General features: G+C 43.1%; 1 protein-coding gene across 1 annotated transcript; it reads right to left on the bottom strand.

The window, feature by feature from the left end:
* Positions 1–884: 884 nt before the first annotated feature.
* On the bottom strand, positions 885–21,518 carry LOC8040031. Its single transcript, XM_029982886.4, has 12 exons — positions 21,204–21,518; positions 16,699–17,911; positions 14,571–14,635; positions 14,439–14,503; positions 14,289–14,359; positions 14,146–14,209; positions 13,902–14,028; positions 12,802–12,925; positions 12,608–12,671; positions 12,401–12,532; positions 12,163–12,267; positions 885–1,198 (listed from the first exon to the last, which is right to left on the bottom strand). The coding sequence occupies exons 2-12, from the start codon at positions 17,877–17,879 to the stop codon at positions 971–973; spliced, it is 2,226 nt and encodes a 741-aa protein (XP_029838746.2). The 5' UTR covers positions 17,880–17,911; positions 21,204–21,518; the 3' UTR covers positions 885–970.
* Positions 21,519–21,579: the final 61 nt, after the last annotated feature.

Genomic DNA, 21,579 nt, shown 5'->3' with positions numbered 1-21,579 from the left:
CTGGAACTGTTCCACTTTTTTGGATGGGGGAGGCAAGGGGGGCAGCTGACAAGTGAAAGTGTTCATGTTCAATCAAATTTTTTCACCGATGATTGCCGTTTTTAGCCTTGTCGCGAGCTGTCCAGCCGAAATACAGCGGCGTTTAAAAAATAAATACACAGAAAAACGTCCACAGATTTTTCTCAATAAACACCGCAAAATACACACCCTATTGTCCACACTAGGTGCAGGCACCATGCATGTGCAAAAACCAGATTTGTGCAAAGCGTCTGTGCCATACCAACAGCAGCAGTGCAACATCAAAGCCGCACGTTGGTGTATGCCTTTTGAGCTTTTGAAAATATCTGCTGGAACATCTTTTTCAAAATTATTCCACACAAAAAAAAAAGAGGGGGGGGGCGACGCTTTAGCATGCTATTTAAACTTTTGTCAAGTTTCTTTGTTGTCAGAAATTATCACAATTGGTTATACGCTTAAAATGGTTAAAGGCCTGGTCCTACCCAGAACTGCATTTCGACCGGTCCTCGACAAACAGTGACTGGGGTTGACCAACAATGCTTCTGAATTGCGTGGTGCCAACACAAAGGAAAGAAGATACATTCGCATTGCGCAGTCCTTGCCTGTCTTGGCTAACACAAACGTGCGAGGAGACATTTAATGTAATGTTTAAAAGATGAAAATATACAATGCACTCTGCGCAACTTTGTAGGCCAAATATGCAACCATCCTAGGTTCACATGCTGAATCTAACAGGTACCAGTAACAAAAGTACAATCCAAGGTATGGCCCCAGCTTTAACAAAAACATCTTTGTCCATTGCACCGTAATGACTTCCCAAGTGTCAGTCAAGCCAAATTTAAAAAAAAAAAAAAAAAAAAAAAGGGGGGGGGGGGGGGGGGGGGAGGGGGGAGATTTTCTCCCGACAGAGTGACTGGCTTGCCCAAGTCCATGGCGGAGAGGAAAGCAGCACTCAAAATTCTAGGGCAGCCAGGATGTCGTCGGCGATGCCTAAATCGCGAAACTCTGTGCGTAGGCGCTCCTTGTGCTCGCGCTTTTCTTCGGGTGTGGGTGGGATCGACAGCAATTCGCGGCACTTCATCTCGTACTCTGCAGCACTGGGGACCACGGCTCGGACAAGGATCTCCTCAGCGCGATCCATCTGCACACGCCTCACGCGGCACAGGGCCTTCATCACCGCCTGAAAAATTATTGAGGCAAGGAAAGATATATGTGGAAACAAGAATGTGCGTTTTCTTAATTAATATATGGAAATCTAGTTCCTAGGCTACTAAGAGGATTACAAGATTTGTTTCGGAGGTGCAAATATCAGACTTTTTATTGCATATTGAATGTACATATTAAAATTTTACTGGAAATCGGTTCCCCCGACAAATGGCCATCCACGCTGATTAGTCAAACAATATGAATGCAGGTACATTTTAAAGATCTTGTTGTTTTTGTTCTTGGAGTGTAAACGCTCTCCTTCATTTCGGAGGTGCTGCGACTGAGGTTCCTGAAAAACTCCACAGTCTCTTATCTGCCAGATAAGCCCATGGGTGTTTGTGCCTTCAAGATCAAGCTTGATCCACATCGCCTGCTTTGGCGCAGCTGCCTTACACTTCGCCCGCGGGGCATCCACATCGATCACGATAGCAACATTGGCCATCTCGACTTTTCTTGCAGATTGATGTCCAGCGTGGAACAGCATGATCTCGAGCAACTTTGAAAAAGGAATCTGCGTCGTCCGCAGCTTTAGATAGTCCGCACAGCTTAGAATAGGAACTTCTGAATGCATAGCCTGCATACTACATTCCAAAAAATATGGTACTTCATTTGTTTGAATATAGGTAGAGGGTTTCTTTGGCTTTGCCCTTTGAGAGGGGACATGAGTCTTTGGAGCCAAAAACTGCCTAAAACTGCAGTCTTTTGAAAATGGCGATGGCTGTTGTTCTTCTGAATCTACCAGACTTATAATTTCATAGATGAATATTTGAGCTGTAAATCAATTTATAATGTCTATGCGGGCTGAATGTAATGTGCGTTGAAGTTGACTCTAAAACATTGTTTCCACAAAACAATTTTTGGACTTGTTAAAAATTTCCAAGAGAGCAGGTCGAAATATAATTTCTACTGAAATGTGTAGCTAATTATGTGAAGCATACAATGTTGAGAGCAGATTTTTTAATATAAGTCTAGAAAATTTTCTATTTGATCTTTTGTTTTATTACTTGTTAGCCATGCATTGAGCACTGAACTTCAATGTGAGGTAAAATCACTAATATTGGGTTTATCTTAAAAGTACTTCCAACATTGTATTCTCTACACTTCATAATATCCAGCCATGTGTTAAAAAGGATATTCTGTTGAGCAGTTTTTTTTTTCCCTATTGTTCCTCCAAACAAAGGCAGGCAAGTTTTAATTATCTTGAGGACAATTCTACTGACTGAGAAAATTACCAGATATATAAAATCGGCACAAAAAATTGAACAAGCTTGTGCAGCTTCATTCGGTTTGGTCATAAGATAAAAAAAAAAAAAAAAAGCTCCAAGACCAGTGTTCCCCCTTAAAATCCGGGATCAAACTATAATTTAACCAAAGAAGGCAGGCCTACAACAGTGAGCAAAAATTCCTAATCCATCGAGCCAACCAAGAGGCTCTGAAAAACATTTCCTAGTCAGTGACAGGTTAAGAGTTCAGGGGAAACTCCTCTTGCCCCTTTCCCCCTTGGTGCGAACGCTGAACAGGGTGTCGCCTCTCCAGTGTTCGCTCTGCTAAAGTAGAAGGAGCTTTCCCTGAACTCTTAACCTGTCACCGACTATTCGCATCTCCAGTTTGTTGCTCGCCGTCCCATGGCGGAAACGGGAGGCACTCTAGTGAGGGTCCTCAGATTCTCCTGCTCAGCCGGCAAAGCGCAACAACAACGCACAGCAAGCGCTGTGCGTTGTTGGGTGCTCCAAGCTGCGCATGCGTGTCCCTGCCATGCACCAATTCAAGACTGCAATTTTGGGCTCTGCAAGCGCAGTGTAGGACATGCAAAGCTAAAGCAAACGCAGCGCTTGCGTTCGCTCGTATACGCAATACTAAGACTCAATACTGTTTCCCCGGTTTCCAATGCCAACGAAACGTGTTGCAGTGAGCAAGCAGGTATGCATTCCCTCAAACTGGAAAGGCTGCGATTGGCACAACAACTGTGCATAGAAATGAAAGGAACTAAACGTTATAAAAAAATTGAAAACTACAAACTTTTTGGGGGGGGGAGTGATTTAGCTTCGAAGGATATTGGCGGCGACTTTGGAAGTTATTTCCTTTTGTCTAAAGTCGCGACTGTGATAGCCCAATATGCTTTACCCACAATGTAATTTTACACGCGTTTCTCACATTAGCTGTTATTTTATAGCTTATTGATTAAAAAATGCTGCAATTGGTACCAGTGATGATAATTCACAAACTTGATGGTCATACTTGTTTGTGCGTTTGAATTTAGGTTCATAAGCAATGATTTTTATTAGAGCTTGAAAATTATATATTAAAATATGTTATTTTATTAGAGCTCGAAAGTTATGTATTAAAATATGTTCAGCTTATTATTATTACTACAAATTGCATCAATGTATGCCCCAATAAATGCCACAATAGCAAAAATATGCCATTTAATCATAAGTTTTTTCAGAAAGGTATCATTTTGTTTTCTTTTTAGGATATGAAAAACTGACATCATCATCAAGATAGACAAACTCTGACTGGATATAATATAAAGTCCTATGCGTCACACATTGCTTTAAAAAACACACACGCTTCAGCAGTCTGACTGAGATTTCGTCTATGGGGTTTTGTAGTGAGAACAGCATTTAATTCATATGTTTTGTGAACATATTGTGAAAACTGGATTTTTTCTGTTATTTTTGTGTTGGGAATAATGTTAAAGCAATTAATCATCTAGATACCTAAAAACCCAATAAAAGGCCCACAGTTCATCATATCTTGCATGACAATAGACCCTTTCCGGAATTCAGACTGGCAACTTTTATCAGTGTCATCATCTGAAAAATGGCAAATGTGCTATACTAATGGCGGCCTTCTGTTTAGTGATGAAGGAAGAAGTTGAAGATGCTCCTAAGCAGATGATTCGATTCCTATACATTTTACACATAAGCGCGGCGTGAAGCAGGAATTGGATGCAAGAGCTGTGTAAGCGTTTATTTCTAACTGCTCAGTCCATCTGTCAGTAGCACACACACGGTTTCAAATCCCCTTGATCTATAGAATTTTATCAAAATGTCTATGTGGGCTGGCGCTTCGTTCTGACTGGTTACATCTTTTTCACCATCGACACTGAAACAGATTGAAAAAGGACAGTACAGTGAAACACACGCTCTCATTTACCGTTGACTTGCGGAAGTGACGGTGCCCCATAAAATACTGCATACCACAGGCTCATTACCGCCATTAGTACGGTAAAAGTTAAACTGCCATTTGAGTCACCAGATGGCACTGAATTCTGGAAAGGGTCTATTACCTTGGCTAAAAAGGCAGCGAGAACGCACAAATATCGGAGCAATTTTTTCAACACATACAATATTCTAGGTTACTTTTAAGGTGTATAAAAGACCCTTTCTTCAAAGGGACTCTGAACTTTCCAGAATATTTTGAAGTGCCTGGATCGAACACGTATGTCACAAAATAAAGTTTCCGCAAACAAGTTCTTTAACTGAATAATTGTGATGTGAGACACATCCTGAGTTATAAAAGAATCCAAATTTAAGACTTATACCAAGAAAAAATAAATCTTAGTTTCGGATTCGCTGCAGAATTACAACCCGCCTCCTGGCGTAAATATTATGCTAAACACCGTTTTTGTTTTCCGGATAAAAAGGTGACTGCGCTCATAACACCTTACCGTCCTTGTATTAGCAGAAATAGTTTGTGTTGCCCAGTGAATTAGCACACTAGACAGACTTAGCAGTGGCATGCATCTACGACCCTGACTATAACCGCCCTTTTAGAAAACTAGTGGCGCCACCTATAGTGAATTGAAGTTGCAAATAGATACTGATGAGTCCTGCTTATAATTCCCCATGACGGCACACTAAGGGTCCCAGAACCTAGCGCAAACCTACAATTCGAAACATTTGTATCCGAACATGGGAAATTCAAAATTTCAAAGCTCGACATTTCAACACTCCAAATCATGTATTGATGTCGTTTCCTCCGACTAGCCAGTTAAGAGGTTAAGCAGGGGCCCCAACCGTCAATATGCACCTGCGTCCTCTTGAAAGCACAGTGCAGAAAAAAAAAAATGAGCCCGTTTCTATACGACAATAAGCTTCTGAGTAGCGACCTACACCGTCGTCCTTGGAAGGCTTCCGCAGACCACAGGGGATTAAGCGTTGCCGAACAGAACAATGAATGTTCATTCTTCTGTTCGACAATATGGTGTCTGGTCTTTGAGGGTCCTTACTTTCCTTTGAGCACAGTCTTCTGTCCAGGCGAGCTGCCTTGAAGCTACCATCATCACTTCCACAGTGGGAAAAGCTATAGATTACTCTTCAAAAACCTTTTGTTGCCATTCCCAAGAGTTCTTTCAGAGAGCTTTGGCAAAAAGGGAGGAGCTAGCGTTCTCATGCACTATCACAATGTTACTGGCTGTTGCTCCCACCTCTTGAGGTCCCCGCATAAGGACACAGAAAAAACGTTTTGCTTAGACGAAGGCACTAAAGCCTGTTTCCCATGGCCACACTGAATGGCAATGATTTTGATTCCCGGGATCAGTGATTAGTATTTGTTTTTGTATGGTGTTGGAGCCGACCAAGTCTTGCTTGCCTGTTTCAACCTTATCGGATACATCACTCCTTATGCAGCTCTGCGCAAATGGCAATATTAAAAAATATTGCCTTTAACTTATTTAGTGCTTGTTTTTATGCTTAGATGTTAAAAGCAGGCTAAAAGAGTGCTTGGGACATAGTTTGATAGAATATTCAATCTTATTTTGTATGCCTCATTGCACTACGCATTCTTGTGTAGAACTTTTAGGCGAACGTTTCGTATAATAGTCCACGGACATATTTTCCGTAGCAATCTCAAAAGCTGTAACTTCTCATGAGGATCTGAAAGAGACCAGTTGCCTAATTGAACTTGGTACCAGTGATGAGAGGTTCTGTCACTCATGAGTAGGATCCCATGTTTTCAATAAATACAAAAAAAAAAAAAAAAATTCTTGAGCTGGTTTTATAAATATCTGGGAAAACGGGGAAAAGAACCCGAATTGGATTTGCCCTTGAATAAGAAAAACCCAAGATTATTGAGAAGGATACCTGTATCTACAGCTTTATTTTGTTTTGAAAAAGAACACGACCCACACTGAACTGTCCGCAAGGCTGCTTCTTCCTTCGGACTCCTCTCATTTCTTTCTCGTCGGTACCGTGTTCATGTGCATGTATTTTTGAAATTGAGGAATCCCATGCTCCTTTACAGTGGTAGCTGTTAGTGCCCCTCCTGGCAAAAAATGCTCATGTGGGAACGCAAAACCCCGCTCTACAGCAGAGGCACTCTCTCCCTCTGCCCGTTGTTCCTCGCACAACAGAGCTTTCCTGCACACCCCCCCCCCCCCCCTCTATTCCCCCATGTAGGCCACCGCAGTTCCGAAAAACCCACGTGATCACGGGGAGAGCGCTCTCCCTTTCTTCCTGTCACCCCTTCTGCAGCTGCCATTGCAAAATACCCACAAGATCGTGCTGTGTGGACACAATCCTTCAGCTCCCCACTGCCGCAGCCCGGGTTACGTTCTCGTGTGTCTCCGTGCCTCTATACAACAGCTCGCTTACATACTTTCAGTTCTTCCACCGCAGGTGCAATCACAGGCACAATTACAAATTCTAAAAGTGTGTTTCAGAAAAAAAAAAAAGTGTGCTTCTGTGTTTCTTAACACGTGCAATACTCGCAAAATCGTTCGACCAAAGCACACATCTCCTCACACATGACTCCTACATAAATTCCACTGAAAGCGAAGAGCCCATTGCAAACATTGTACAGCACACTGGCTGAAGACAACAGTGATGGAAGTGCCATTTGAACTTTTGGAGCAGTCCTTGTAGCAGGCAAAATGTTGTTTTGGAGCAGGCAGTGGCCCTTTTGGAGCAGGGTCCGGCATATGTTGGCATATTACTTCAAAATGAAACAATGCTGCATTGCTGTATAAAGCCCATCTCTATTATTGGAACACAGCGGCTGTCGCCTTTTTAAGACAGGATATATAAAATTCAACAAAATAAACACACAAAAAAACATTTTTTTTTAAATAAAGTTTATCTGCTCGTCAGATAAAAAAAAAATACAATTAAATATGTCACACTGAGTTCTGATGGTTCAGGATATTTAGTTTTATCAGCCTGCACTTCTTTTAAGGTATCTGCAGCAGCATCTAACGACCCTCACTGTTGTGGAATGTTTTAGTTCAGATTAGAGTTGTCTTTCGGGCAGCAGCTTCAAATATTGCGGTATCTGATATTCGCTTCAAAAATTCTGATTCATTTTCGATGTGCTGGCGAAGTCACGATCGGATTACGGCAAGTTAACCCGTTGAGTGCGCTCCTTGGCATGCACCGACGCGCTGCAGAGAAGGGACACCCGCGGAGCAGACACCGCAGTCGCGCGAGTCGCGCAGTGCTTTGTGCTGCGAAAAGGACGGTGAGGCTTTACCAGCACCACATCCAGAGTTTGGTGCAACTCAACTATACTTCGTTTCAGCTTCGGTGCGAGCGCAGCCGAAGCTACAAGCGCGCGCATTGGAGCCCGTAACAGTGCCAACACAGCACGAGCACACGCGCGAGTCAGGAATGCACAGAGCATTGGGCTCCCACTAGCTTTGACTTCGCTGGTAGCTAGCGCACGGGAACAGGGCGGGCAAACATTGAAAACATCCACAAGCTCGGCCTTTTTTTTTTCTTTTTTTTTTTTAAAATAGGCTGCTCAGTGGGATGGTTCTTCGCTTAGCCTCTGCGGCTTTGGTATCAGATGTTACTAACGTTGTTCCTTTCAATGATGATGATGATAATGCGCCCTCGCAGTTTCGGTTTGCGTAACAGTTGCGGGGCGGAAAATACCGCGGTACCGCCACGCGCTCTTATAAGATTTCAATTTTTTATTTTTTTATTGCTGCATCTCGTCTCGGCGCAGGCATGGCGCAATTCTTCGGTAAAATGACAATTTGGCGCTACATGTAGCAGGATTGCGTCCTTGGCGCAATTTGGAGCAATTGGCACAGCACTTCCATCACTGAGACAATTTCTTCTTTGATGATTTTTTTACCAATGCCGAAACTTGAGATTGAAAAGCACCAAATCCGAGAGAAAAAAATCATCCCCCAAAAATCATTCCCAAAGTGAAAGAAATATAAACCTCACGAGAAAAGGCCAGCATTTTTTCTTTTGTAACCACTACAAGTCAGCCTGGGTAACCCTCCAGATCACCAACTAGCTAGAGCTTGCATAGCTCCTCCGATCGAGCGCATCTCCAGACGTTGCTGGTGCCTAGCTCGTACGTCTTAATTAGAATTTTGTGTTTTCAGGGCTTTTTTTTTTTTAAATTCAAGGACGTGTTTTTTTTTTTAACTTTTTTCCCGCAGATTAGTGTTCTTCAGTAACAAATTTTGGTGTTGGACGAAAAATCTGGGTTTATTGGAAATGATGTCGAAGAAGACACAGGTGTGGGATTTCCTTTGAACCAGCCTCGCGGACAGTTCATGGGGGGTGGCATTTTGTGTCAAAACAAAATAAAACTAGATCAAGATTTTCTTCCTGCAAAGCTTGGTTTTTGTATTCAAGAATACCTCCAATTCTGAGCTTTTTGAGTTTTCCGACTCTGGGGTTAATTTTCATGGTTTATCGGTATTTACCGAGAACACTAAATTTTAGTCTTGGGTAATGCGAAGTGAGCACAGAGTTAAACCAAGATTCCGTTACCTCCCGCTTGGAAGCGAGAGATATTGGAAGGGCTTAAATTGACACTTCTCTCTCTCTCCTATATATCCTCTCTACTATTTATACAGGGTGTTTTTTTTTTAGCTGCACCAAATTTTCAAAAATAGGGAACGTGAGATAGAGTAATTTGAGCCCTGGGGAAGTATTAGTGGCCATGATGGCCTCTAGAAAAAAAGGTGAAATTAGGTCATTAGTTAGCTAATTAACTAAAATGTTTTAAATAACTTTTTTAATTTTTCACTTGAGGGCACATAATGTATTTAGAGGATTGAAGATCGGCCACAGTACGGTCTAGCCGTGTCGTCAAATATGGATAAAAAAATTCTTAGTAGGTACTACGGGGTCGAGAAATGTCACTTTGGTAAATGGCGTCAAACCGAAACTAAACAGGAAAGAGTACCGGTAAAGTTATTGCTCCGCCCTTTCGGGCACGTGATTCGTCATTATCGCAGCCAGCTCGCCTAAACAAGTGGAACCGGCCGTAATAATGATGAATGATGATGATAATGGGTGGTTTCATCTCAAATCGGGCAGGCTAAAAGGGTATAATTTTTCATTTTCACGAAAAAAATATGTTTTGGGGGCAATTCTTAAATGAAGGAGGGCGCAAACCGCATGTTCTCCAGATTTTTTGTTCTCGAGTTACGAGCCGTAGAAGGCGCAGTGGTGTTTTTGCCTGCCGTCGCAGAACGAGTGTTTGACACCCTCTGCTGGCGCTAGTGTTTTTCCTCCACCCTTTTAACTTTTTTTCGTATGTTCACTTTTGTTTTGTATTGCTCCGATATGAAAAAATGAAATATGTACCAAAAAGTTGTGTCACTTCTGTTTTACAAATAGTAACTTGTACCAAAAAGTTGTTTCACTTCTGTTTTACAAATAGTAACTCTTTGCCGGTAATACAAAAATACACATCACACAAAGCTCTTAAAAAAAAAAAAAAACACTTATGCGAGTATTACTGCCCTGGCAAAATGTATTCCTGTATTTGTATTTCCAAATACTTTTCTATCTTTCAAATGTATTTCTGATACGTAAAGAGATACTTTTGTACGGATGTATTTCAATATCAGTATTTTAGCCGTCTTCATCATGTATCCCAGTATTTGTATTTCTAAATACATTTTAGAGTATCTCTGCCCAACCCTGGTTCGCTTGAGGATGTGCTTTGATTTCGGTAGGTCGCAGCATAAGCAAGATGGGAGAGACAATCAAGAGTGAAGAACCAAAGGCACCTGTACCAACTTTTTCAACAACTGAGACCAGTGAGAGAGTTTAATCACTGCTATCATTTGTCCTCTTTTGATGACATGCAAGTGGAGCATCTTGAGCATGTTTCATCAATTTTAATAACCAAAATGTCTAAAAAATATAAAAATAAAAAAAAAATGAATGGACTTTTGTTTATCTTTTAGTTGCTGAAATTTCTCTGTTAATACTGCGATCACACACTGCATAAGCAAAATTCTGGCATTTGTGATATATAGCACGGCTGGGCAGAGATACTCCAAAAATTATTTGGGAATACAAATACTGAGATACATGCCTTTTAAGGCCCAAATACAGATACTGAGATACATTTGTCTTTTATGCAACGGGATATCCCTGAAATACTTCTGCAGAAACGGCAAAAAAGTATTCTGGAATACAGACACAGATACTTATAGAAATACATTTGTTCCCGAACGGTACCACGTGGTGAGGTTGTAGCTTTTGGCGAATGCGAATGGTAATTTATGCTTGTGCTCCTCTTTTTCGCCATTTTATGCACTACCCCTTACATCTAACTTTTTATTTATCATTAACGCCGCTAAAAAAACATGTCACCTATGTTGAACCACATCGTTACAGAACGTTAAAGACTGCGTGCCATGCTTGACATGGTACGCAGTCTATAATGCAGTCTTCCCGAAATTATCCCTGTTTTGGCGTGAGGGCGCATCTAAAATGGTCGTCTTACATGATTCTGAGTCACCCATAGTGTGAGGAGATTGGACAACAGGGCCATACTTTTCTCCACTCAACTTGTTTACAGCGTTCTTTCTGCTAAATCGAAAAGAGAGGAAGGCTTTGTGAGAGGAGCTAATATTGTTATTCTTTCCTGTAACTTTCTTTAAACCAGTTTTTCTTTTATGTTGGTGAATGAGTTGGATGATGTTATAGAGCGTGTTCATTATATAAACTGTGAAGCAACTCGCACCAAACAAATGTTTTTATCTTTTAAATTTATCGCAAAAACTGTGACAAATGTAACGAGATACCTAAGTCAGGCAAAGTATTGCGATACAAGCGATACATTGTAAATGTATTTTACTACTGAGATACAAATATTGTATCTCGATACAGAGATACAGATACTCGAAAGTATCTGTAAGATACTATCGCGATACATTTGTATCGCGATACTGCCCAGCCCCCGATATATGGCACGTTAGAACCCCGTTACATATAGCAGTGGACTGGAAAAAAAGGAGGTATATTCATGAAAAAGTAACATGATCATGCTCTGTGTGGGTTGCACACTTTTGCACACTTCATTTCACGTGTGGGTTTCAACCACCTAGACTCGTGCAAAAATTAAACTTTGTTTCTTGGTGGGCAGCCTCAAAACCGTTTCGCTGCTGTCTGACAAGCCCGCCGATTTTTGCCACCATCTAACCAAACTTCTTTCAGTCTCAGTGAGCCGGCCCCAAGTCCCTACCTATATCCAGCCTCTTCCGTCTGAGCCTAGAATATGTGGTTTGTAGTATGACGAGCGTGTTCCGATTGAGCTGCAACTTCCCTCTCGTGGCAGCCCCTACGCCACGCAGGTGCAGCACTATGCAATGGCTCGCATTCAATTCGAAGCTTTCAATTTTTCGTGCTCAACTTTTAAAACGAAGGGACTCTCACAACAAAATTTTTTGCTGGTCGTGCGAAATTCGTTAAAAAGTTGCTCGACTGTATTTGTAACATTTTAATATCAGAAAAACTTTAATACTTTGCAAAATAAAAATGAGCTGTGCATCAAATCAAGCAGCAAACACTATTCAGAAATTATTTAGTTTTAAATATTTTAACTCTTTTTACAAATCGAATTTCCAAGTTCTGGCCGAAACGTCAACCCCCATAATTTGTTTCTTGCAGAATGCATTTTTTTGTTTTGTTAAATCAATGGCTGAGGACAAAAGAGGGGTGAATGAACACTTGCCTCGGGGCACCACACCTCAATGACATACGAGGCAATGTCGAAAGTGTCATCCAGGTCGGAGTTTGCCTTCAGAAGCTCAAAACAAAACTCGTAGATCTCCTCTTGCTGGAAACAACAAAAACAAAAATTCAGATTGCTGCACACAACGTACAGTTTTGATTGCTCTCTCGGGAGAAGCTTTTATAAAGACAAGCGTCACTGACACATTGGCACACAAAAGAAGCAAGCACCACTGTACCTGTGAGGCATTGTCGATTGGCCCAAACCAGGACCACTGCTTCAGCTGGATGCGGTCGGACTGGACATTGCTGTGGAACCTCTTGTGGCGTTCGCTAGGCACTGTCCCGTTGAGGATGCCCAGCAGGTGGCTCTGTCGGAAAGGTTATTAGACAATATTGTAACTCTTTCCCGACTAAACGAAGTGGCACAAAAACGGGCCACTCACATTCACTTTTCCGCCCTTGATGCAGTCGACCAATTTCTCATTGCGTAGTTTGCGTCTTTCCTTGCTGTGAGATTCAAAATGTGTTAGAGTGTGGTACAACACAAAAAATGTGTTGTACCACACAGGCGTGGTACAACCAAAGGATGGGTCCACTAAGGGGGCCCACCATTAGCTTAATTATGAGTTGTGCCCACCTGGCCTGAGCCGCTTCCGACAATGTGTCGCTGCCTTGGCTTCCCAGCTCTTCGGGAGAGGCCTCGGAGCACTCCACGTATGAGTCGTCGCTCGCTTCCGACGGAGGGTCTTCTGTGAACCTCACTGCAACAAAAGTCAGAGGCAACTCCCAGTTCTGCCCAACAGCCAATGCAATGCAGCAAAGAACTTTAGAAACCGCCTCGCTTAGACATTCCATCAAATGCAGTGAAGGTGCGATACCACTCAATTGACCTTTTTTAAACAGCAGCACTTGCTATTGGAATGACATACAATGTGACACGTGGCAAAGGAAGTTATAAATGCATAAAGGACTGCTCTTCTTCATCCATGCACCTCTTGGGGGGCATTGCGTCATTCATATTCTCTGAAATGCCGCCGCGCATGCAATCTGACCATGAAGTACCGCCTCGCCAACTAGATTATTCTAATACGCAGTTCCTACCCTAGTATGCAACCCCTGTTCCTATGCAGCAAGGTGGAGGGAGGGAGTGTTTGTGCACCACTATCCCTTTCCCACCACCACTCCACATGGTGCTACGAACCAACAGCTGCGCTCTGCTGCTGACACTCTCTCCAATGGCCTTGCTATGGTGCGACCAACATAAGCCAGCAAGGTCTGTGGAGGTTTCCCATATATCTTTCGCTTTTAAAACAGGAGCACTCAGAATATCATTAATAATCCAAAGCCTCTGCTGTGCCTGGTTTCTTTACATAATTACCTTCACTCTTATCACAACCTAAATTTTTTTCATTCAAGGCGAACTCCTCCCAACTCGTCTCAAAGAGAACTTCTATAGTCATTGATGCTTGTCTCCAACCACCTTTCAATTCTAGCCTGAATAAAAGCATCTAATGCAAGGGGCTGGACTGCCAGCATTGCCATGGGAGACAATTGAACTAGAAAGGGGAACGACATAATTGACAGGAAGCATTACTATACCCACTCCCCTCACAATAGCAACAAGGTGTGCACCAACGAGGATGTGTGAAACGGCCTTGTAAACCATTCCTTTCACCTGTACTCGTCTGTGCGTATCATGCCCTCACTAGCCTAGTAGTTGATAATCGTGTTACATACCCTCTTCATCGCAGAAGAACTGCCGGGCATTGATGTTGATGCCGAGGCAACGCTTACGAAGGAACTCTTCAGCTTTTTGCACTGCTTTGACGAGGGCACCACTGTTGCGTCCCACACGGCCCTCGTTCTGAAATTAATAAAAGAGTTAGTGCCACTGGGACAGCAAAGTGTAAACTGATTCCTATCCAATGCTGACAGGCTAAAATCACTACCAGCTCACAGCAACTTAAAAAAAGGGGCTTACCAAAAATCGTTTGGTTCTTTCAGCACTGTTGAAGTCGAAGATCTTCTTCACACTGATCATAACTCTGTTTAGGAACAAGTTTACGGCCAAGCGTATAGTGACGAGTTTGGTCGGAGCCAGTGAAAACGCAGGGTCATACTTACGTCTCTTTGGATGTAATGGAATCTATCAGGAACACCTTGGCCTTCCGGGTACTTGGATACAACTTCAGCACCTGAGAACAACAGCAAGCAATGTCTCACAAATGACACTTCCACTTAGGTTGCAGCGCAGATAGTAGTCTGAAAACTCACCAGGGCAGGCCAGTGTAGACGTTTCCACTCTACCCAGACAACATCGTCCTCTGAAAACTCAAACTCTGCAAAGGGATGGAAATGAGTGCAACTGTAGAGGCAGGCAGCATTTTAAAGCCATGAGAAAATTACCTTCATGTGGCGTGGCATTCGATAGGCTCAGTTCATCTTCCAGATCTGATCCATCTTCAATAGACCTGGTGTAGAGAAATCTACCGTAAGGCACCAACAAGTGAAAAGTATTGCTGCCACTTTTCCTCAATTTCGCGGTCAATTTGCAGACACCTAACCTATGTGTCAAAATCAGCTGTATGCAATTCTGCAAAAAAATAACAACCAGAATATGGAATTAGGGATGTTTCAGATGCTCACAGGAGGAGCTATAATTCATTTCACCTTAGAGCGGAGCCGGCGGTATGGGCCGAGAGCACCAATCAAGCAGTGCCAAAAGTGAAATGTCACACCTTTTTGTCGTCCTTCTGTGTGCATGTTACTGCTGGCTCATCAGATACAGAGTCCAAGGACACCTTGTGCATTTGGTTTGTATATATGTATTTGTTTCTTATAGACTTTGACTGACTTAAAGGTTAGACACTACCCAAAAAAAATTTTTTTCTGCAAGAAAAGGTGATTTGAAAAATGCCACATTTACATTTGCCACATCTCGAGAGTATTCCCAGGACGTTCATCTGTTTACACTGCATAGCTGTTTTCTTTTTTTTTATCAAGTATTTTTAGTTCATTGATGCGAAAGAAAAGGTAAGGTTTGAGCACTTTGAATGCATTTTTCTCCGATGCACTTTCTGCCATTAATTTCACTTAATAAAGCTATACTTTCATTATGAAACTATCAAGACTTAATTTTTGCAGCTTATATACCAAAATTTTATGAAGCCGGTTACTATAAACTTAGATTTTGCATTTACATGTTCCTTTATTACGAAAAATTGTCATTTGCAAAGCTTGGTAAATGTGAAGAAGATACCTTTTTTTCATTATTTTGTTTTTAGTTGAAAAATACATATTTCGTGAAATTTCTTTTCACAAAAAAGGGCAAAAGGTATTCCAGTATGCATTCCACCAGAAAAATATGTAGTTATTAACACCATTTCTCAACAACAGTCATTTAGCAGATTCTATGCCAAGCTCTGCTTTACTTCGTTCTGAAGGCCCGTTCACACTCTTGCAACCGAGCACGACCGAGAGATGAGTCTTGTTGAAACCTCTTAAAATTTCTTAGGATGAGAGAACACACTGGCACGCTGGTACCATCTATGCAGTGACCCCGGAACTGCATTTTACAAGAGCTAAGGTCAAATGTGCGTAATACCTATAAGAAAGGCTCGTTTTATAACGTTTACAAAAGTTTTTCGAGCCAAGAAAGAAAAGACAATCCGCGAGACAAACAGAAAATATGCCGGATCGCCAAGTTTACACTGCTACCCAATAGATGGCACCAGTGTGTCCTCTCGTTGTAAGAGGTTACAAGAACCCAGTTTTAAGAGGTCGCAAGAGTGTGAACAGGCCTTGAGGGATAGTAGCTCATAAAATTGGTTCACAGAGCTGAAACTTTGCATACCTTCTATATGGCTACAAACACCACTTGCAAATTTTATGCAGATTGAATGAGTGGTTCAAAAGTTGACATTCCCAGGTAGTGTCAGTTCAGTAGATACAGCTATAACAATTTTTGTTGGCTACTCCAACCATGCAGATCTTTTCCTTCTTTTCTGTATCATGAAATATGGGAACCAAGGTCTTCAGAGTGCCAAACAAGCATTAAATAATCTAATACAGACTACCTACAATGTTCTGTTTGTGAATGTTGAGGGGCCATTTATGATGCATTCAAGAGTTGAAAACGGAAACAAAATAAAATTTAGAGCACCTGAGGATCTTTAAAGAGCAACTGAAATACAACATAAAACCCAAATATGCCGCTCTCAGACTGCTGGCTCCTTGCTCGGGATTCAAGTCCTTTCGCTCGTGCAGCTTTAGGTTGAAATGAAGCGTATGAAGTTACAACTGCTTGCAGCGTTTTCTTAATAGTTAGCAAAATGTACATTGGCAAACAAGCCAAGCTCATTTAGGAAAGTTGAAGTGGTGAAAGGTTGAGCCTACCGATGCCTCTTGGGGTTGTTTTTTAGCCACCATATTCGAGAGCTTCGAGATTATTAATCAACAATTTCAAATGACCAGACTCACTGGGGTACTTTGATACAACACTGCAACACCAAACCTTCCTATGTCAGGCACTCACTCAGACTGCAATTTGCTCTGGGAGCTGGGGGTTGACTTCCTCCTGTCAGAAGACTTGGAGCTCAGTTCAAGGTATCTGCGTGGGACCCCCTTGCGCTTGGGCACACTCGTTTCAGCCATACTGGCCACGACCCCGCCGTTGGTGTCTGGTGAGAGGGATCGCTTTTTGGGAAGCTGCGTCGCCTCGGTAAAGGTGTTGGCATCCCAGCTGAAGAAGTCCTTGACAAAGGCGCAGTCGGCTTTGTTGTGACGCACTAGGTTGTCCATGCGGCTGGTGCGGAAGCTGCATTTTTGGCACGCGTAGGCCGACGGACCAGTTTGTGAACTTGCACTCTGCTGACGGAAGTAGGTCTTGTAAGCCTTGGCCTTCTCAGGCACCTTACGAGCAGGCGTGCTGTTCCGAAAAGTCAAGCGCTCCATCTTTGAAGGAAGTGACTTGGTAGGAGTGGGTGGTTCCTGGCTGGCTAACATGGCCATCAGTTTCAGCATGGCTGGCTTATACCTCGACGGGGTTTCTTCAGCAGGCTTGGGGGGCTGCTCAGCAGGCTCAAGGCCCTCTTCTCCATTCTGCAATGTGGGTGCCACCTCTCTGTGCTTGTGGCTTTGGAACTCCTTAACTGGTGAGCCACTCAATGGCTCAGCCATGACAGCTTTGTCTAGAGGGGTCTGTGACACTGCTGTTGGCTGCTGCTCCAATAAGTGCTGTTTCGACGGCTGCCCTTCTACTGGCTGCCCCTCTACTGGCTGCTCCTCTACTGGCTGCTCCTCTACTGGCTGCTCCTCTACTGGCTGCTCCTCTACTGGCTGCTCCTCTACTGGCTGCTTCTCTACTGACTGCTCCTCTACTGGTTGTTGCTCTGGCAGCTGCTGCTCTAGCAGCTGCTGCTCAAAATGATGCTGCTCAGACTTCTGGTCTTCTTGAAGCTGCAAACTGCTCCCACTGTCGGTGGAGTTCAGGGGCAGGGAAGCTTCCATTTCAAGTGGAGCCAACTCGGCTTCACCTGTCTGGTCAACCGGGTCAAGATTGCTTTCAATGCCAGGCACTAAGATGGTGTCGGGGTCGAGACAAGCGCCAGACTGGGCAACAGCATCTGCTAGCAAGTCTGTCTCCCTTTCCTCCGAGTGGTGTGCCTCAACGACCGTCACCAGGAGGGCAGCCTGACTTGGAAGCTCCTGTTCCATTTTGCCTGTTTCACACAGACGTTCCTCCAATGCTGCAAGGTCAAACCTGTTTCAGCACTCTAGGCAGCAAACAAGAGGTGGACTATAGACCATTGCAACTCAAGAACGTAGGGCGAGGGAAATGAAGGCCAAAGAGGAGGCAGCAGACAAAACACTAATGAGAGGAGATGGTTCCCCCCTCTCTGCTCCAGCATTCCGTCTTCTTCCTCCTTCCTGGCCTTCCATTCCCTTGCCCTACCTTCTTGAGTTTCAACAGACTATAGTGGCGCTGTTTTGGCACTTTGCCACGCAAAAACAAAATCTGGCGGAACCATTTAGTTTCATGATTCTTTATGGCTAGATGACTGAGTGTAAATTGCAACTGGAAACATGGCTAATACCTCTGGATATCAGTGGAAATAGTACACTAATTTTTCTTAAGCTAATGGGTTGTTCTATACTTTTTTGACACAATGTTCTAAACATGAAACAAAAAAAAAAAATGTGCCCTGAGCAGGAAGCTAATACTTTCCAGGTTCAATGATTGTACTTCTGACTGAAACATAACAGTAGAGCTTAATGTGATATCTACACTGAATTGAAGAGCTTAGCAACTATACATGGCTCGCACATGACATCGCACCAGGCTGGTGGTCATTCCTACTTGTTCTTGCCAAAGAACAAATATGGTGTTGCAAAATGTAAACTGCAGAAGGTAAGCACTTAGCTATGAGAACACCGCAATGGCAGCCGACAAAATATCAATACAAGCCATTTATAATACTGTTCTGAACATTTGTAATGATAAGATGGTCCTTCCGAGTAGCAACAGCAGCATTCTTGAAGGAGTTTTCTCCAATATTTTGTATGTTGAAGCTATATATGGTGCGTTTAGCACACTAAAATACATGTTGGTGGTTAAAAAGCACATTGTGGGTGGACACGATCAGTCTATATTCGCTTCTGTGGTACTTTGCAATTTTCTGCTCTGCTGTATAGACAGTAGTAGCCTTGAACCAATTAAGAGAAGCTTTAAAAGTTTATATGGTTCCAGAAAAAAAGAGAAAACTTGTGAGCGCTTTTTAAATTGAACTGGAACGCTGAGGATCGGCACAAATTTTCGAATTTGAGTCTCGTATTTTCTTGAGTTGTTCACGTTAAAGTATGACAGAACATGGAGTTTTTACAATAAACGATAGAGGCTCAGGTGGCACTAGTGTCTACGGGACTTTCTGTTGCAAATTGAAGCCGACAACAACCAGTCTACTTTTACAGACTTCCTGTGTATTCCTATGGGAAAACGTATGTGATATTTTTCTCTTCGCCAGAAAATAATAGAAATCAGTGTAGTTTAGTTACTCGTAACGGGTACTATGTAGCTTTATTCACATTATAAAAGTGTAATTTATTTAGTTCGTGTTTTTTAAATATTACTGCACGACGTTTAAAGGCAACTCCGTTCAATTTCGAAGATTTCGGGTTAATGAGTGATTTCGAATTAAAAAGCCTTAGTAAAAGACACTACTTTGTTTGCTTCGCAAAAAATGGGATATATATTTTTAAATCTAGTTTTGAACATGAGCGGAAATCAAAATCGAAACTTCGGCTCCATCCAGCAACACTGGCCTCGGGGTACCAAGAGCATGGCTGCACGTGGCACGAGATCACGTGATCCTCGGCCAAACGACGGGTGGGATTGGGGTGGGCGTGTGTCAGGCGCAAGCGTCGTCTCCACCGCACTCTTCGCCACGTTTTGGTGACTACGACATTCGACGACATCGGCACAGCTGCGGAATAAGTCTGCGCACGTGGTGTCCGTAATGTGGACGAAACTCCGAGAAGCAATAATCACAAACGGTGAGACGACGACGGCGGTTGTGATGCGGAAGACGGCGTTTACAGCAGGACCACAGCGGGCGGCCAGACGGCTCCCAAGAAGCGCGCTGCGCCAGGCGCGTTACGTTAACCACTTGGACACCGCTGAGCGCCAAGAGGTAACATTGCTGACGTCACGCACTATGCTCGCCCGGAGAAGTAAAAACAAGCAAAAGGGGGCAATGGTGATGACGTTTAGCTCAATGTTGGCTAGGCCCATGCCATAGCCTTGACTGGGGTGTTGGTTGCACCTGAATTCGCCCGCTCGAGTCAGCCGATTTCTGCAACTTGGCGAGTTGCAAAGTTTGCCAGACCGTTTAAGAAACATTTAGACAGAACTGTATCATAATATTTGACGCGTGGTCTTCCTAGGCTATATTGAAGAGGACTGCATTGTTTCTTCAAGACCAAAAATGAAGCAGAGTTGCCATTTAGTTAGCAAAAATTGAGGCCCAGGTCTATGTTGTACAGCATATATCAATACAAGCTATCAATCAACAACAATCATTTATTTCAGAGCAACAACACTCGGTTACTGCTTTATTTTGATTATTCATGCACAGTTTGTTACTAATCCCGTACGTGTTCTTCGTTCCACAACTCCATGCTTTGTCCTTGTCGTCTGTTTTAATTGTTTGATTTGGCATATATTAACATCCTTTTGGCGTTCTGTCAAGCTGATTCACACTGCGTGCTTCATACCATTGAAGATAAACGCTACGACACATATTTTTGTACATCCCATTGTAAAACGATCCAAACTTTTTATTTTGTCATACCACTAAGCAATATTTGCTCTTATAATGGAGCGCGAAGAGAAAACGTATCTGCGTTTTCCCATAGGAATGCATTACCACCGGAAGTCAAATTTAAACTGTTTGCAGTCTGCTTCAAAATGCAACAGCAGATTAGCGCCACCTGAACCTCTAGCGTTTATTGCAATAACTTTATCTGAGAGAATCCAGGACGGCGACGTCGGAGGGCACGTGCTCCTCTTCGATGCTAAGGGGGGCAATTTTCGGAGGGGAAAAAAACACATACATTAGGAGGAGTTCACAGTGCTGGAACTCACAGTGCTGGGGTTCCCAGCGCGTTGCGCTGGGAACCTCAGCACTGTGAACTCGACCCGAAAAAAAGAAAAGAAAATATTTAACACGTTGGGTACCCCTTGTTTACAGCCATGGCTAGGAAACGAGAGAACGCGTAGACGCTAAGGACATAGCCAAGTCGTACTTGGCAATTAGGGGTATTTGGGTCGTTTTTCAGCTAATTATACTCCTGTTACCAGCTACGAACTACACGCCCATATCCTTAAAGAAGCTATGTTCCTCCAGAAGACTACGAAGTACGCGAAAACTGATGGAGTTGGACAGTTTGTCGTCCAAGAGTTATCAGCGCGCTCGATAGCGGATGTATCCGATAGCCAGTGGGCCATGACGCTCGCGGGTTAGTGCTGCCAAGATAACTTACCAGATTTCTGTCAGCTGGGATCACACACGTTTGGCGAGATGAGTACGCCGGACTGCAAGCAACGATTTCCTACCTAAAAAGTAGAAAATTGTAAGCCTGCGTTCAACCGAGACTCGTACACAACGAACCACCGGACGCTGCTGACGCTAAAACCCCCTCCTGGCAAAACCACGCAGAACCGCTGAACACACGCACTCTGGCGTTTTCAAAACAAAGACTGGAACCGTGACATTTAAAACCATTTAAATCTGTTTTAAAATGCTTATGCAGTTAAAAAAAAATGTATGTGTGACTTTTATTTTCTGATTGTAAACTGATCCGCTGGGTCACTGCGCTGGGTTGGCTGGGTTGCTGGGGTCGCTGGCGTTGGTCGATA

The sequence above is a fragment of the Ixodes scapularis genome, unplaced genomic scaffold (genome assembly GCF_016920785.2).
Source record: "Ixodes scapularis isolate PalLabHiFi unplaced genomic scaffold, ASM1692078v2 PGA_scaffold9__187_contigs__length_104089568, whole genome shotgun sequence".
Taxonomy (NCBI): Eukaryota; Metazoa; Arthropoda; class Arachnida; order Ixodida; family Ixodidae; genus Ixodes; species Ixodes scapularis.
The sequence above is the reverse complement of the archived record's forward strand: the minus strand, read 5'-3'. Positions and strand labels throughout refer to the sequence as shown.

Coding starts and splice junctions, on each gene's coding strand:
- LOC8040031 (XM_029982886.4), bottom strand. CDS start 17,879: ATGGAACAGGAGCTTCCAAGTCAGGCTGCCCTCCTGGTGACGGTCGTT. Junction 12,926..13,901: donor GTTCTTCTGCGATGAAGAGG/GTATGTAACACG, acceptor CTTTTGTTGCAG/TGAGGTTCACAGAAGACCCT. Junction 12,533..12,607: donor TCAAGGGCGGAAAAGTGAAT/GTGAGTGGCCCG, acceptor CCTTTCCGACAG/AGCCACCTGCTGGGCATCCT.